At 42.2% G+C, this 15,172-nt stretch overlaps 1 protein-coding gene across 2 annotated transcripts in view; it reads right to left on the bottom strand.

The window, feature by feature from the left end:
- rassf8a (Ras association domain family member 8a) overlaps positions 1-12,285 on the bottom strand; it is an 18,515-nt gene extending 6,230 nt beyond the window's left edge. The window contains exons 1-4 of one of the 2 annotated variants that reach the window (XM_019894093.1): positions 11,852-12,285; positions 3,374-3,571; positions 1,863-2,656; positions 1,543-1,740 (exon numbers count right to left, since the gene is read on the bottom strand). In XM_019894093.1, the coding sequence (XP_019749652.1) occupies positions 1,543-1,740; positions 1,863-2,656; positions 3,374-3,476 (1,095 nt within the window). In that variant the 5' untranslated portion in view covers positions 3,477-3,571; positions 11,852-12,285. Of the gene's footprint in view, positions 1-1,542; positions 1,741-1,862; positions 2,657-3,373; positions 3,575-11,851 lie in introns of both variants that reach the window. The other variant, XM_019894094.1, reaches the window with a different exon arrangement.
- Between the last annotated feature and the right edge of the window lie 2,887 nt (positions 12,286-15,172).

Raw genomic sequence — 15,172 nt, forward strand, 5'->3', positions numbered from 1 at the left:
AATTGGGGGGGGGTGTGAAAAACTTTTTTAAAAAAAAAAAAAAAAAAAAAAAAAAAAAAAAAAATCATAAAACCTGTTCTGCTATATAATATATTATAATATTAAAACGAATTAATAACACAATTAAATACATTGTAAGGCATTTGATAGTTTGTGCGTCATGACATATTTATTTGTCTTTATGTCTTTTTATGCAATTCAATTTCGCTGTCCTTATTTTTTAGCTGTGTGTGTTTTCAATGCACTGCATGTTTGCACTGTGGTTGAGAGGAAAGAAATTTCATCTGTGCTGTATGTTGCACATACAGTGGAGCATATTTGATAATAAAGCTGACTTGACCTAAAGCTGCAATCAATTCATTGTGCTGCCTGCCTTGGCCACTAGCGGGCAGTATAATGCAGATGCAAACGAAGACGGTAAGTCTCTTTCAGGGACACATTCAAAATCCATTTCGTCCCTATTTCCATGGAAAAAACAACATTGGGAGCCGAAATTTCGAAATCTCCGAGATATGGCGAGGCCATGAGAATGCGAGGCGAGGGAGTTAGTGTTGTGGCGATGCCACTTGAGCAAAGCGCGCCTCAGCAGTCGATAGTCCGCTGCTTTCTGCTGTGCGTGCGTCAGCGCGAACATGTACGTACGCGCGCGTCTTTTGATTTCAACCAATCAGCGCCAAGGCAACCGATGTCACACACGACATACGACAACAGCTAAGCTAAGCTAGCCGAGACGACACGACGCTCGAAGTCGGACGGACACGTTTTTCTGCCAATCTGTGCGTTTCCCTTTTTGTCCAAATATATTTATTACGACAACAACTGTCTTGTCTACGGCGTCTTTTATTCGTTCCACTGGGGTTTAGCAAGTGTGTTTATAAAGAGACGAAAATCTATTTTCTTTTACTAGTGTTAGTGCCTCAACATGGCTACAATCGTAAAAGCAAAACAACCAATTCAAACGCGTGTTCGTTCAATGTTGTCAACTGATATCCGGATTAATTTTAGGCAATTTTTCCTCAGTTTTCCGGAGAAATTTTCATGAAAATTTGAAAATCCGGAATTCCGGGAAAATCCAGAGGACTTTCATCACTGCTTCGTCTCACGTTTAGTTTGACAATAAACTTAAACTGGAAGTAGCATTAAAGGTCTTGAAGCCTCTTATTTAATGAATTGTTCACTATTTGCCATATTGCTGCTTATTGTGAGGTGAGCTGAGTTGAGTTGAGTTTACTGCCACCATACAGCGCTCGTCTGAAGTTTGCTCTTCCAAGTCAAAGCAAAACAATTGGCCTCATATATCGAAAAAAAAGTATGCCTGAAAAACACTTGTATGCCATTAATATCAATAAAACAATAAAATAAAAACAGCAAGTAGGATGGTAACTGAGCATCCTTTTCGTGCCGCATGAAAACGTAACCTTACACCGATGTGGAAATTAGCTCATTGCGTGCCTTTCATGACCTTGAAAAATCACAGATGGATGAATCATTTACTTTGTCAGGCATACAGTATAATACTCAAGGGCACATATATTGTCTCACCTGTAGCTGCTTGCTGCTTTGTCCCAGTGACCTGTCCACATTTCTGCAGCTGCTCTCCATCTGGACAGCTTGTCTCTCTTGTGCTTTCAGTTCTGCTTTGACTAGGAGAACCTGAGCTCGAGCCTCTGCCTCATTGAGCCACTCGGTCTCCTGACGCTCTCTCTGCAGACGCATCTCCTCCAATCCAGTTTCTATGCCCTAATGGAACAGAAAACATTTCAAGTGTAGAACTCAAGACTTGAACATACTGTAAAAGTCACAAAATGCCGTTGTTTCATTCATTGGTTATTTGTTTGCTGTTCAAGTTCAACAAAACACACCTGCACCATTGCCAGCTTCTCTTCAATCTCCTTTTCGCATCCTTGTAGACGACCACGCAGCTCTTCCAGCCTTTCCTCCAGCTGCCTTTCACTCTCCAGCTCAATCTGTAGCTCAGTTGTCCAAAACTCCTCCTCCTCCATCTCCACCTCAGTTTTCTTCAGATGCTTCTCCAGTCTCATAATCTCCTCAAACAGACCCCCACCCGAGTCCTCGCTACAGACTGGAGTTCGTCCTGCTCGCACGTCAGCCCAAGCTTTGAGCTCAGCTTCATAAACCTCCAGTTTCTTCTCCAGCACACTAAGCGTTTCTCTCTGAATGCCCACCAGTCGAACCAGGTCCTCCATGCGACATGCCCACAGGCCCTGGGATGCACTCCCAGCGGCTCCTCCTGCATGATGGTAAGTCCCAACATTTCCTAGATGAAGTCTCCTTTTAGCTTCAGTTTCACTTGTCCGCCCACCGCTCAGTATCTCCCTTAGACCTCGGGGCGCTCCTGTAAAAGTGAGGGACTTGCGCCGAGGCTCACGGCGACAGAGGGAGCGCTCATTGGGATGGTGAAGCTTTGCGAGTGGGGGGAGGCTCTGTCGGTGAAAGCCGCGTTCAGGCCCCCTCAGAGGGGGCCCTTCTGAAGGGGGCCGTTCAGTCAGGGAAGGGCCTGTGCGAAGTAAAATCAGCTGGACATCACCTGCATATTGACCCCAAGTATTAAGAGAGGCAACTGGGCTCTCATGAGGGGCTAGATGACGCTCTGTGTCCCGCCATTTTTCGACCAGAGTGTATCTTCCAGTCCGACCTGCCAGTAACACAATAGAGACATGCTTTCAAGATATGCACAATAGAAAAGTGAGTTTCAAGATGTGCTTTCAATTTTTTGTCATCACCTGGACAAAATTTAGGCTGGAAAATCAGCACTGCTCAACACCACATCACACAGCATTTGTGTTAAAAGAAAAGGAAAAGGCAGAGGAGGGGGCTCTGCTTTGTCAGCTTGGCAGGGGAGAAAAGGATGAGTCATACTTTCCCTCCTCCAACCCTGTATTTGTGGGAAGTGATGTCAATACAGTCTGCTCAAGCACTTCTATTCCTCACAGAGCCATATGGGGATTGGGGGTAGTTTGTAAGAAATTGACAATAAGCAGGAACGTCATGTGAGGGTAGATCGACAAAGAAATGTGTTTTTGTTTCTTAGATGACAAATAAATGAGTGTTTCATAATAAACTTTTTCTGTACTTTCAATACAGTATACCTTTGTCTTTCATACTGAACGAAAGTAGTTAATTTTCTATGAATTGGTCTTGGGCAACAAAACCATATTAGCCGTTGTCCGATGCCAACATGTTATTCAGCGACAAGTAATTTACTAACACTGGTCTTTTTTTTAGGGGCTACTGTTGCTATAGATCGTGAGACATCAACTAGTGATTAATAAAGAGAATGTTCTGGAAAATCTGAAACAAAATCACACAAGCATGATGAGAAAATTCAGATTTATTGCAAAGCTTGCCTTACCTATCGCCTGAGCCAGAGCAATCACCACTTCCTGGCAGGTTGTGGCTTCAGTAACCCCACACACGACCCTTTGAACTCCATCCACCCATACCTTGAGCTCCATTGTGGGTCAAAAGTGATGAGACTTCCTGTGATATGTTGGATCCGACATTCTTGAAGACATCAGATGCGCAAGGGCAGCTGAAGCCTTTCTGGCTGCTTCTTGGGTGAGGGGGGGGGGCACAAGAGGAAAAAGGAAACAGACAGTGAGGATGTGCTCAAGGATCCCTTCCCTTAAAGTTGGACTCAAACTGTTGTTATTTGGTACTGTTCGTCATCAGGCTACTAATAGTTGCTCATTGTGAAAATATTGAGTTCAATCATCTCTTTCATTAGTCATGCCAAGACCATCTGGCCCTCAGAATTGTTTTGAACTTAAGAGGCACTGTACGTCGTGCCGACTGAGAAGCAGGAAAATAGTGCGAGTAGACATTCCCAGGCCCAGATCCCGCTTTGGTAAGTAAAACTAGGAAGCCATGAAGACAGAGGAGGAAAATTAAGTGTGTGACATAACAGAGCAAATGACGCGGCATGAAATGTTTTGCTGCAAAACAGGAAGGTAGAGCCAGAGGGGATCACAATGCAAGGAAGTGACAAAGGCTTTTGTTTTTGATGCAGCTGTTCTTTCTAATTAATCTCTTCTGCTCATCACAACACGCACAAGCTTGGATGTGAGCAAGTACTGCACACCCAAAGGATGGTCACTTTTTGGATAATTGTACTGTGTATCAAAGCAGTCTGCGGAATATAGGGCGAGGTGCAGGATATTATATTTACATAGAGTTTTCATCGCGGCAGCTAGATGTCGCGATCAGATAAACAGGATGCAAAACTCACAGCTGGCTCTGCTGGTTACTGAATTAAACGGAAATGACCGTCTTTTTCAAATACTGTACTGAGAGCCTGACAAGCCTGTAGAGGGAGAAATAGCAATGACAGATAGATTTCTCCAAAAACGTCCTCCAAATCTGGCAAAACTAGTAAACAGCACTGCTTCTGAGAGAGCAAAATCACATCCGAAAGATTAGCACAAGGATTGAGTCAAGCTCTTTTGTACAGGGTGCAACTGGCTTATACTGATTCGTGTTACTGTATGTTGAAAGTAAGAAAAGAAACTGCAATCTGTAGTTTTTACTGATTGCACTTACGTCAGCATTTAAAAATCAACTTTCAAGTTGTAGAATCAAAAATCATTCTCAATGGAATCAACCCTTTATGTCTGCAGATTCCTACAGGGACGAGTCAGAGTAGTTGTTACTTTTAGTTTTTTATTTATTTTTAAAGAATAAACACTATTTGACCCCTTTACATTGAGCTATATTCAGCTTGCTACTCTCTCTTTTTTTAAAATACTGGTAAATATTCTCTAGTAAGGAATCATATTTGCATTGTCTAATCTTTCCTTATACCAGAAGTTCCTTATGTGGGAACCGACTATGGTACATGTCCTTTATGAACATGCAAGTATGTTAACAAAATACATGTGTAACAACACAAGCAATAAAATACAAAAATAGATGGTCCAAAAACTGTTTATAACACAAAAACTGCAGCATACAGTACAGGTATATGAACAAAATACAGTGTAACAAGACGCGTCACAAAATTAGGACTATTTGCTACAAACTGAGACTAGTAACAGACCTGGTAGTTTTTCTTTCCACCCACTCACTGTCTCTAACTTTACCTCTCCTCGATCACCATACAAGACATCGTTGCTCAGCCGATGTCGTGTAACGGACTTTTGAAGCAAGCCACAGGACGCTTTGAAGTCCTCTATGCCCATAGTTAGCGCGATGGAACTCGCCTTCTCTCTGATTAGCGGTCCGGTTAGAGGAAGGTTTTAAGCATGATAACAGGTAAAGCATTCCAGGAAACGTTAGTTTACTCGACTGTCTGTCGAGCCACAATCAATTTACTCTGAGCAGCGAATCGGATGCATTCCACTCTCTTCCACGGTCATTACCATGATCTACAGGACATAAATGTGAAATGTAAATGAAATAGAAAATCGTTCGCGATTCCAGTAAAACGCATGCCAATAGAGTCACTTACATGTCGCCGTTTTGGATCCAATGAGAGTAAATAGTGGTGCAGACACAGTTATTCCGTGGTATCAAGTGGAACTTGCTTGAGTTTGCGCTACTGCAGGCTTCAGTATGGCTTCCGGGTTCCGGTTACTGGAACTTCCGTTGTTTTGAATCGTTCGTTAATGTAATATCGTCGTCAAAATTTCAATGCATAGGTTTTTATTCCGGGTGAGGGAATTTCCCTTTGACAGAAGTCCGTAGGTGGGAATACTTACTGTATTATATATTTGTTTTGGTTTGTCAGAGAGAGAAACTTGTGCCTTGGATGCTGTCACGTGACTGTTTCACTTATATCTAAGTCTTCATATACCCATTTTGTACTGTAGTCTATTAATGCTCAGATCCGGATTAAAAAAAAAGAAGTTATTTTACTCATCGGTTACGCAGTACTTGAGGTTTTTTTTTACTCAATTCTTACTCTTACTTAAGTAATTATTTGGAGAAACACTTTTTATTTTTTCTTGAGTCAAATTATTTCAGTGTAACATGACCCTTACTTGAATACAAATTTTGGGCACATTACCCACCTCCGCGTATAACTATATAACTAATCTCTCAGCTTTATAACAATGCCTGCGTCACATGAAGGTCAGTTTCAAACATAATGTGACGCATGAAACACTCATCTAGCGTGAGGGACTCCCCGTCAAGGACGTTGTACTCTGAGAGAATTAAAGGCTCCATAAAGCTATACCAGTGCCCCCTTGTTCAACTACCCTTTGTCAATTACTCCACCAACATCACGACACATACATAGATAGCCAGATGGACAGACAAACACACACATACAAACACCATCATTATCAATACAAGTATAAATGTGTAAAATATTGCATACATTTATTTCCAACAGTCTTTTGTCTGAATTCAATACCATGCCGCGGTAGCACATCTTAAAGTTGTTTGTGGGTTATTGTTATTGTAATGTTTTACACACACACACACACACACACACACACACACACACACACACACACACTAAATATATGTATATACATGTAAAATATATAAAATATTTTATTAAGATGTCTGAACTAATTTGATGCAACCATGGGTCACATGATTTATACAACAGTGAGTGTGTATCTATGTAAGACCATTTTATTCTATGGTGAGGCTTTGATCATTTTACACTGGCTGCATTCTGTTTTTGTCCCGAATTTACACTTCAAATAAATCAGGCATAAAAGAGCGGAGGGATGCAGGGAACAGCAAAAAAGGTCACATTCAATATTTTTCCTGCAGGCGCCTAAAACACTGGAACAGCTTTATGAACCTCTTTCCCATTAAGGCCTTGATGCAAAGTAGCCTTCAGGGATTAGAATTGGGAGGGAAGGAGCGAAGACAAAAAACAAAAATAAACAAAAATAAAAATGATTGCCATGTTGACAGATTAAATGAGACGGGTTTAGGCAACACAGCAAAACCCAGTTAAAGGTTTTTCTCAAATTTCTGTAACCCTAAAAATTAAACTCAGCTGATTTACAATCATTGACATGCATGAGCATTTAAACACTCCCTTAGGTACAGACACATGAAATTTAGATTCATAACCATAACAGAAAACCTGACAATCAGAGCAGAGCTCTGCAGGGCAGAGAGCCATCTTAAACTCTGCACACTCCACTCCTCTAGCTTTTCCAAGCCACAGTCTGGGGAGATGCCCACTCGCTGATTTGTGCAGCTCATCCAAGCCAGAGAAGCATTTCATGAGATTGAATAGGACTTAAAATCCTTTGATACGATCAGCCGCAGCAAACATGTAAACCCTCGTGAGCAAATGTTCTGTTGACTCAAGATGAATTCCCCTGAGAGCAGAGAGGTGTGTGTTGTCTTTTTGCCAGTGACGAACCTCCAGGTCGAGTTGGCTAGAGAAACGGTGATTTCTGTAAACAACCAACCATATGCTGGGGTGGGCGTTTCATTGTGGCTTACATGGTGCTGAAACTCTGAAGAAGACTTGAGTGAAAAAGCTTAATACTTGCACTGCCTCTTCTAGGGATTTACAGAAAATAAAGCAATCACAAAATGACCCGGCAAGTGTACAGTTAAAATAACTGCCGCTCTATCACTGAGGTACCACATTTTCACATCCAAACGGCGCACCTTATTAAGAGGCGCAGTGTCAGTTATGGGTGTGATTTCTGTATTTAACACAGACACAAGACGCACTGCATTAGTGGACGCAGGCATGGTAAAATGTACGCTAGCTTAAAAAATATGATAGCATGCACGCACACTAGCATATGTTTTTAAAAAGGCAGAGGGAGCAAAACTGAGTTTGGTTGTACTTTATTGAAGTATTCAACAATGTACTCACTTTATTTTTTTCTATCAATCCTCATTCACAAATCCATCAAAGTCCTCATCTTCTGTATCCGAAATGAACAACTGGGCAGGTTCTCCATTAAACACGCCAGGTTCCCTGTTGTCATTGTCAGAGTCAGTCTCGTTGCCGTGCAGCTTCTCTGAAATGATGCCGGATTTTGCGAAAGCTCGAACAACAGTGCAAGCGGGCATGTTATCCAAAGCGTCCACAATCCATTCACAAATTGGGGCGTAACTCGCCCAATGCTGCCTCCCAGTCTTAGTATGTGTGTGGCCTGGATGTATTTGTCAGCAATCTTTTTGTTGTATTTCAAAATGTAAAGTATTCTTGTCCCTCATCGCTTGCCGCAAACCAAGCGGGTAAACTAGGGATTTGTTGAAAGAACCGTTGGTCATGGAAGCCAAACGAGGCAGGCTATATGCTATATACACTTACAGTATATACAGCGACTGGGGTCGTGCCTTTAGTGTCCTCTTCCACGCCCAGCCTTCCCCCTTCAACGTTCACATGCTGTCCTCAGTTACGTCCGCCTTTCCTCCATATAACAAGCGTGTTGCCACAAGATCAGTCAGTCAAGCGGGCCCCTCATCGCAGTCAGACATCAGCATTCCCAAATTTTGGAACTTGGTGCATACACACGCATTCTTAAGCACTCCATCCATTTTGGAGAAAATTTAAGACTTCCAAGTGAACCCTATCGTCGCGAAAATACAGTATTATCAATTGAACAAAACAACCTGGAGTGAGATTAATTTGGGACGAAGGCTGTGTTGCCCCAAGTGAACCAAATAAAATAGTAACCTCACAAAAGAGGTCTGCAGCTCATTGAAGAGCTAAATACAGCCTTGGTTCGGTTTGACTTTGAGAGGGTTATTATGGTTAATTGGAATGTTTGTGGAGCACTTCTGACACACCGAAGAGTACGTCATACAGCTGAAAGTTTTAAACAATGGGCCGTTTCTTCCATGCTTGTAGGCGTGTTTCAATGCTAAAGCTTTCAATCCATTTGCACTTCCTGTGGTGCAAGCGTGGTTTACACTTTATAGTCAGAAACAGTTCCTTTGTGAGTTGGTGAAAAAAAAGAAAAATGTGGTTCAATATCCATGCTGTCGTCAAAAGCTCCAAGCGAGAAGAATCTGAACATGGTAGGGTCACATGGATTGTTATGCTTTGCAGTCTGGTATTGATGCAATAGAAGCAGACTGGATTTTACTAATTGGAAGCAAGTTTATTATTTCACTGCCGAAAGAGGCTGTCAGAAAAAAAAAGCAAATCCTCACAGGGAGAAACTTTTGAACAGCAACTTTTATTTTTAACCTGCAGCACAGATTGGTGGAAACTTGAAGGAGTGAAGTTCGCCAGTCTGGTGGAGTCATTAAAGGATGTCTGCATACCAAGAACTTCACAAACTTCAGAATGGCTGTCGTGACCCACTGAATAGCCACTTGGCAGCACTGAAGCGTCCACTGTCGAAATGCTCAAATTTCTGAAGAATAAATAGTTAATTCATTTTGTGAAATGAAAATGCAGCAGCGCTTTCTGTTTCGCTTTCCATTTGTGGTTCCACACTTTCTTTCATATTCATACAGAAATGTATCAAATTGAATTGGAATCAACATGGACTTGCATTTGCGTACCACTGACAACCACAATCACTGCGCTCAAAGGGCAAGGCTCTTATTTTGCGAACAAGATAAGAACAGTTCTCCTCTACAAAGATGCCACCAGAGAATTAGAATGTCCCATTCAAGGAGTAAACAATGGAGCGCATGGCAAAGACTGTAACCAAAAACGGGCCTTGATCTTAAAGAGTCAGCGCTGATAACGTACCGAGTATACATTCCTAGCCTGTGAGAATGCAACAGCGCATGACCAAAAGATAAGGATGCCATGGGAAACTGTTCCCCGTTTACTTGATGCTTAGGTGGCAGTCAGTAGCTATGGCGAGGATGGGCAACTGAAGGGTCGCGGCTTGCATTGGCAACCACACTCTGAGTGGCCCTTTCATTAATTTGAGAAAAAAAAGGAAAAAAAAAAAGTTTTTTTTTTTCTAGGGGAAATTAGAAATGTTTCCTCTCCACAAAAATAAAATAAAAATTCCAGTGTATTTCCATGGCCGTCAATAAAACGTAGATTTTTACTAGTTTTTGGGATCAATTAATAACGAAGACGGTAGAAACGCTTTAGGTTCCTCTCTCAGTGATGGTGTTCATATGAGAGCAAATGGTTGTGTATCTCTGTCCATGTGCCCACAATCTACTGCCGACTAGTGTAGTCTGCCTTTTGCCTGAAGTCAGATGGGTTCGGATCCAGCTCCCTGAACAGAGTAAGCGGTGCAGAAAAGGGATGGATTGCTGTAACGGTGGTCTCTACATGCTTCAGCCAAATGAGCAATAAGTATAATTTGAAAAGCATTATATTTGTTTTAAACCATATTTAAACTAGATTTTGTCTCAATATTTAAATTTTGGTCTCTGAGTGTAAACCCCTAAATGTCCCTCTGCCTCTCGAGTTGGCTAGTATTAACAACTATGAGGCCCTGAAGCAGCCTCCTCCACTTAAGATGTCAACGCTGGCAGCGACTCGAACATCTGGATGGCACATTTGGGCGGGCAATAATGCTGCTTTTGTTTCCATGCCATACGCATTGCTTGCTGGCCAGCTTTGAAGAGGCAGCAGGGACACAGCAGGGCAGCGAAAGGCTCCTCGACAGGCAGGCTTTAAATGTTACAGGACTGTCGTTTGTAAATTCCTGAGGTGTCAGGTAACGAAGTAAAAATATTTCATTACCTTACTTAAATAGAAATTTGGGGTGTCCATACTTTAGTGGAGTAGTTAGTTTTCCACGTACTTTGTACTTCTTCTACTCCTTACATTTTTACACAAATGTCTGTGCTTTCTACTCCTGACACACAACAAAAGCCTTGTCACTATTTCATTTTGGGAGTGTGTTCATTCCAGTTGTTGTTCAAAACGCCAATCCGAATAAATCATGCTACGATATATGGAATGACTTTGTGATTGGATGAGAAGTACGAACATAGAACATTATAACATTGATTATAACAAACATATAACATTCCGATTGGCAATTGTTTTGTACGCAGCACATGGCACACCTCCACGTGATGCAAATCAACAAATCAATGATAACTCACTACAGTCAAACTAGTGCAGACGTCTAGCACTGCCGGTAAGCTACCAATAAAGGTTAGTGATGACACGGATTTCAAGTTGGAGTTTTGCACCATCACAATACTGAACTCCTGGTAGCCATCATATGGATTCATCTGATTATTATTGCTTGAATGCAAGCTTAATCAGAAAATCATGCTTAGACTATCAGGACACATACACATACACAGAATAAAAAACTTGACATCTGCTCAATCCATCTTTTCATCCTTGTCCTACTTATAACTTTTATCTTTTAAGTTTAAGTGCTAATATCTATACTTCTACCTCATTCATGAACGTCAGTACTTTTGACAACTCTGTTGAATTGAAATGTTAAACAAATTTTCCCAGCGGGCACGTGACATCAATTTGACATCACTTTGATGTTGAAGATTGTATTTTGATGTCACAATGACGCTGAATTGACATCAGATGCCTACAGCGCTGTACGTAAGTACATTTATGAACCCGATGAACAAATGGCAAGACCAATACTCCATATAAGGTTCTGCTACTTCTGTTTCTTCTTTTTAGTGCGAGATGAAGTGATTGTCTTCTCATGAGCAAGCATGGGTGGAAAGAAATAAAGCAACACCCAGTAACCAAGGCCAAGATAGTTTCTTGAAAAGAGATGAAACTCATCACCCACTAACCAAGCATGTAACGGAATTCGCTTGATGTTACGTGCGGGAAAGTTGAAATAGTTGCGAACTTGCTTCAAAGCCTTAACAATATTCCATTATTGGTGGCCAAAGGCAGGAGAAACTACCGGGGAAAGCCTTAATCAACACAACAGTAGTAGACAATAATTCCACTCTGATTAGCGCCATGTACTGCTCTTACCTTTCTGGCGCAAAGAGGATTCGGCTCACTGCTGCTTTTGCGAAGTGAAGTTTGCAGATGAAACATTCGGAGAGGCAAGGATAACGCAAATTGTGTCCTTCCAAACCATAGCCCCCGAACGACTTGTTTCGGCGAAAAAAAACGACGAGGACGTTCGAGCTCCCTGCCCCAAAGTTTGACTCGGTACACTCGGAGGTGTGCTGGTGTTTTGCTCTCTCGCCAGTGAACTGCGGGGGGAAAATAAGGCCCTCTCCCTACGCTTGTCTCCTCTCTCCTCTAGCAGGCGCACACATCGCATTGGAAGTGGGGCACCGCAAGGCATTGTGGACCGTTTAAAGGGAGAGGCCACCCTGAGCCACAACTCCCGCATCCAGGACATCTGGTCACGGGAAGCGTCCTGAACATCCACGCGTACTGACCTTCAAGTCAGCTCACCTCACCTAAAGACACGTTACCTACAAATCCTTTGGGGAAACGGTCCACCCTCCCCCCCTTTTGCTTCCCCATTATTTTCTGCAACCCAACATACCGCCCCTTCTGGAAAAAAAAAAAAAAAAAAAACACTCTCCACCGCGAGGAAATATACATCAATTTACAACAAAGAATGCCTAACAATATGGAAGTGCATCAATTTGCCACCAATCCAAATAAATAAATACATAAAAGGGGGCACCACTGCCAAATACTGTAATGTTTTATTTATTTTTTATTTTATACTTTATTCTTGGAGGGAGAAAAAAAGCATCTTACCCAAGTCACATCCTGTGTCCATCCTGGCATTACACTGCTGTTCCCCTTGGAGGCACAGCGCCTGCCCCACTATTTGAGAAAGACTACCCGAAGGTAGACAGGAGGGTGAGCGACTGGCTAGCACCTCCGCCTCACAGTGCAGAGGTCTACGGTTCAAATCTGGCCCCGGCCTTCCTGTGTGAAGTTTGCATGTTATCCCCGTGCCCGCATCGGTTTTCTCCGGGTAATCCAGTTTCCTCCCACATTCCAAAAACATGCATGGTAAGTTAATGGAGCACTCTAAATTGTCCCTAGGTGTGATTGGGAGTGTGAATGGTTGTTTGTCTATGTGTGCCCTGTGATTGGCTGGCAACCAGTTCAGGGTGTACCCTGCCTAGTTCCCGAAGACGGGTGGGATAGGCTCCAGCATGCACGCGACCTTTGTGAGGATAAACGGCTCAAATAATGGATGGTTGGATGGAAACCCAAAAGCAGGGGTGCCCAATACGTCGATTGCGATCGACCGGTAGCCCGAGGACTTGTCCCAAATCAATTGTGAGGGGTGTAGGGGGAAATGGAAAAGAAAAACAAAAGATTAGTGTGTCCGTGTGCACGTAATTAAAATAAATTTTTATGTTAGGATACTCAGTTTCACTTTCACAAAAAAAGTATTTAAAAAATGAAATCAAATAGCAGGTCATCTTTAACAAATGGTGGCACATGACCTGCATCATCGAAGTTGTTAGGGGTCAGCAGACTTCAATCTTTCTTTCTTATGATTATTCTCATTCAAACTTTGTTTCATGTACAATTCACCGACGGCACGGTCAGAGATGTTCGCTCGGACAGTTGAACAGACTCAGGAAGAGATTGTCTTTGCTGCCGGCAGGAGGCGCAGTTTTCTTTGAAGCCACTCCGTGTGCCCTTCTCAACTGACACCTGACCTCTGCAGCCTCTGCCGGCTTTTTATTGATCGTGTATGCAAATTACAAGTGATATATCAGAAAAACACTCCCTTCTTCATTTACATGTCACGCCTCTCAACCCAGTCCACCTACACGCCCCTCAGTAGACATTTTTAGACCAAGACACCTCCCTGTACAAACAATGGATACCTTGTTAATTCAATGGGTATATTTCGCACGAATTGAGACACTGTAACAAACTGAAGGACATCTTTTCGTGCTGCTCACCCGAAGTTGAACCTTCCTGTTTGTACTATCAGTTAACAAGGCCTCAGCTCAAGTTGGTCCTTTTTTCTGTGTGCTCTAATTGTGTACAAGCTGTGTGAACACACGCGTTCGAGGTCAATCAAACATACAACAAAATAAGCTGTGTGAACACACACGTTCGAGGTCAATCAAGCATACAACAAAATGAAACTTTTAAACATGATAACTTTGAGTTTGTCTATACTCTATCACACTGGCAAAGAATGGGAATCTGGAGAGCCAGGAGAAGCAATTTAAAATGATATACATATGTTCGATAGTTTCTGTACTCAACACGCTGCAAAAATGCACCCCATACCTCCTCTTCAGTTCTCTGCCATGGTAGGCAGTGATTTCGTTTTCACAAACTATTGTCTCTACTTTAGTTTTAGTTGTATTATTCAAATGTTGATTTGTGCTGAAAAGTGATATATATTTTCTTCACCTTCATATGATACACTTTAAGGTGAAAGGTAGCACACATTCCTCGAATGAAGCCCGAAGTCAAGCTCTCTTGATAAAGCCCAATTTCCAGTTATTTTTGGATGACAGATTTTGGTAAAACACTTTATTCATCTCATCAAACAGTAACACAAGTATTCACATGCTTTTGAGAGATGTGATGTATGCCTTTGACAGTTTTTTACATGAAAGATGTTGTATAACAAAGTGGCAGTGTAGACAAAAATGGTTTTATTCATTTTCTATCGTTGAAGTGGACATGTCTATTCCTGACAGATTCTCTTGGACTCAACGGAACATTCACCCAGACGGCCAATGCAGAATTTATACAATACATTCATTCATTCATTTTCCGATCCGCTTTATCCTCACAAGGGGGTGCTGGATCCCATCCCCGTCGTCTTCAGGCAGTAGGTGGGGGACACCCTGAACCGGTTTCCAGCCAATTGCAGGGACACAGAGACGAACAACCCTCCACGCAGGAAGGCCGGAGCTGGAATTGAATCCACGACCTCTGCACTGTGAGGTAAACACGCTAATCACTGGCCCACCGGCCGCCCTGATGAGTTACAATGTGCCTAAATTGTTTGTACTCAATGAGCACATTTTGGAGGGTTTTCTGTTTCGTTCATATGAGGGGCCATTATAGCTGTTGCTCATCATGGCACGTGTCTGTTGGATTATAATCTGTGCTCTTGGCACGCATACAACACTGTTCAGGGGTGAAATCGAAAGAAAAGATAGATATTTTAGGATGTTTGTGCGCATCCTAAAACTAATAATCTGGAAAATCACATTTTTCTATACAATACAGCTGCCTCACTGTTGTGAGAGAATTGCTTTTTACTTGACATAACACTCTTTAATGGAAAGCCATTTTCACGAGTTTTCCACTCATCCGAGATTGTTACTCGCTACT

The sequence above is a fragment of the Hippocampus comes genome, unplaced genomic scaffold (assembly GCF_001891065.2).
Source record: "Hippocampus comes isolate QL1 unplaced genomic scaffold, H_comes_QL1_v1.1 scaffold104, whole genome shotgun sequence".
NCBI classification, from domain to species: Eukaryota; Metazoa; Chordata; class Actinopteri; order Syngnathiformes; family Syngnathidae; genus Hippocampus; species Hippocampus comes.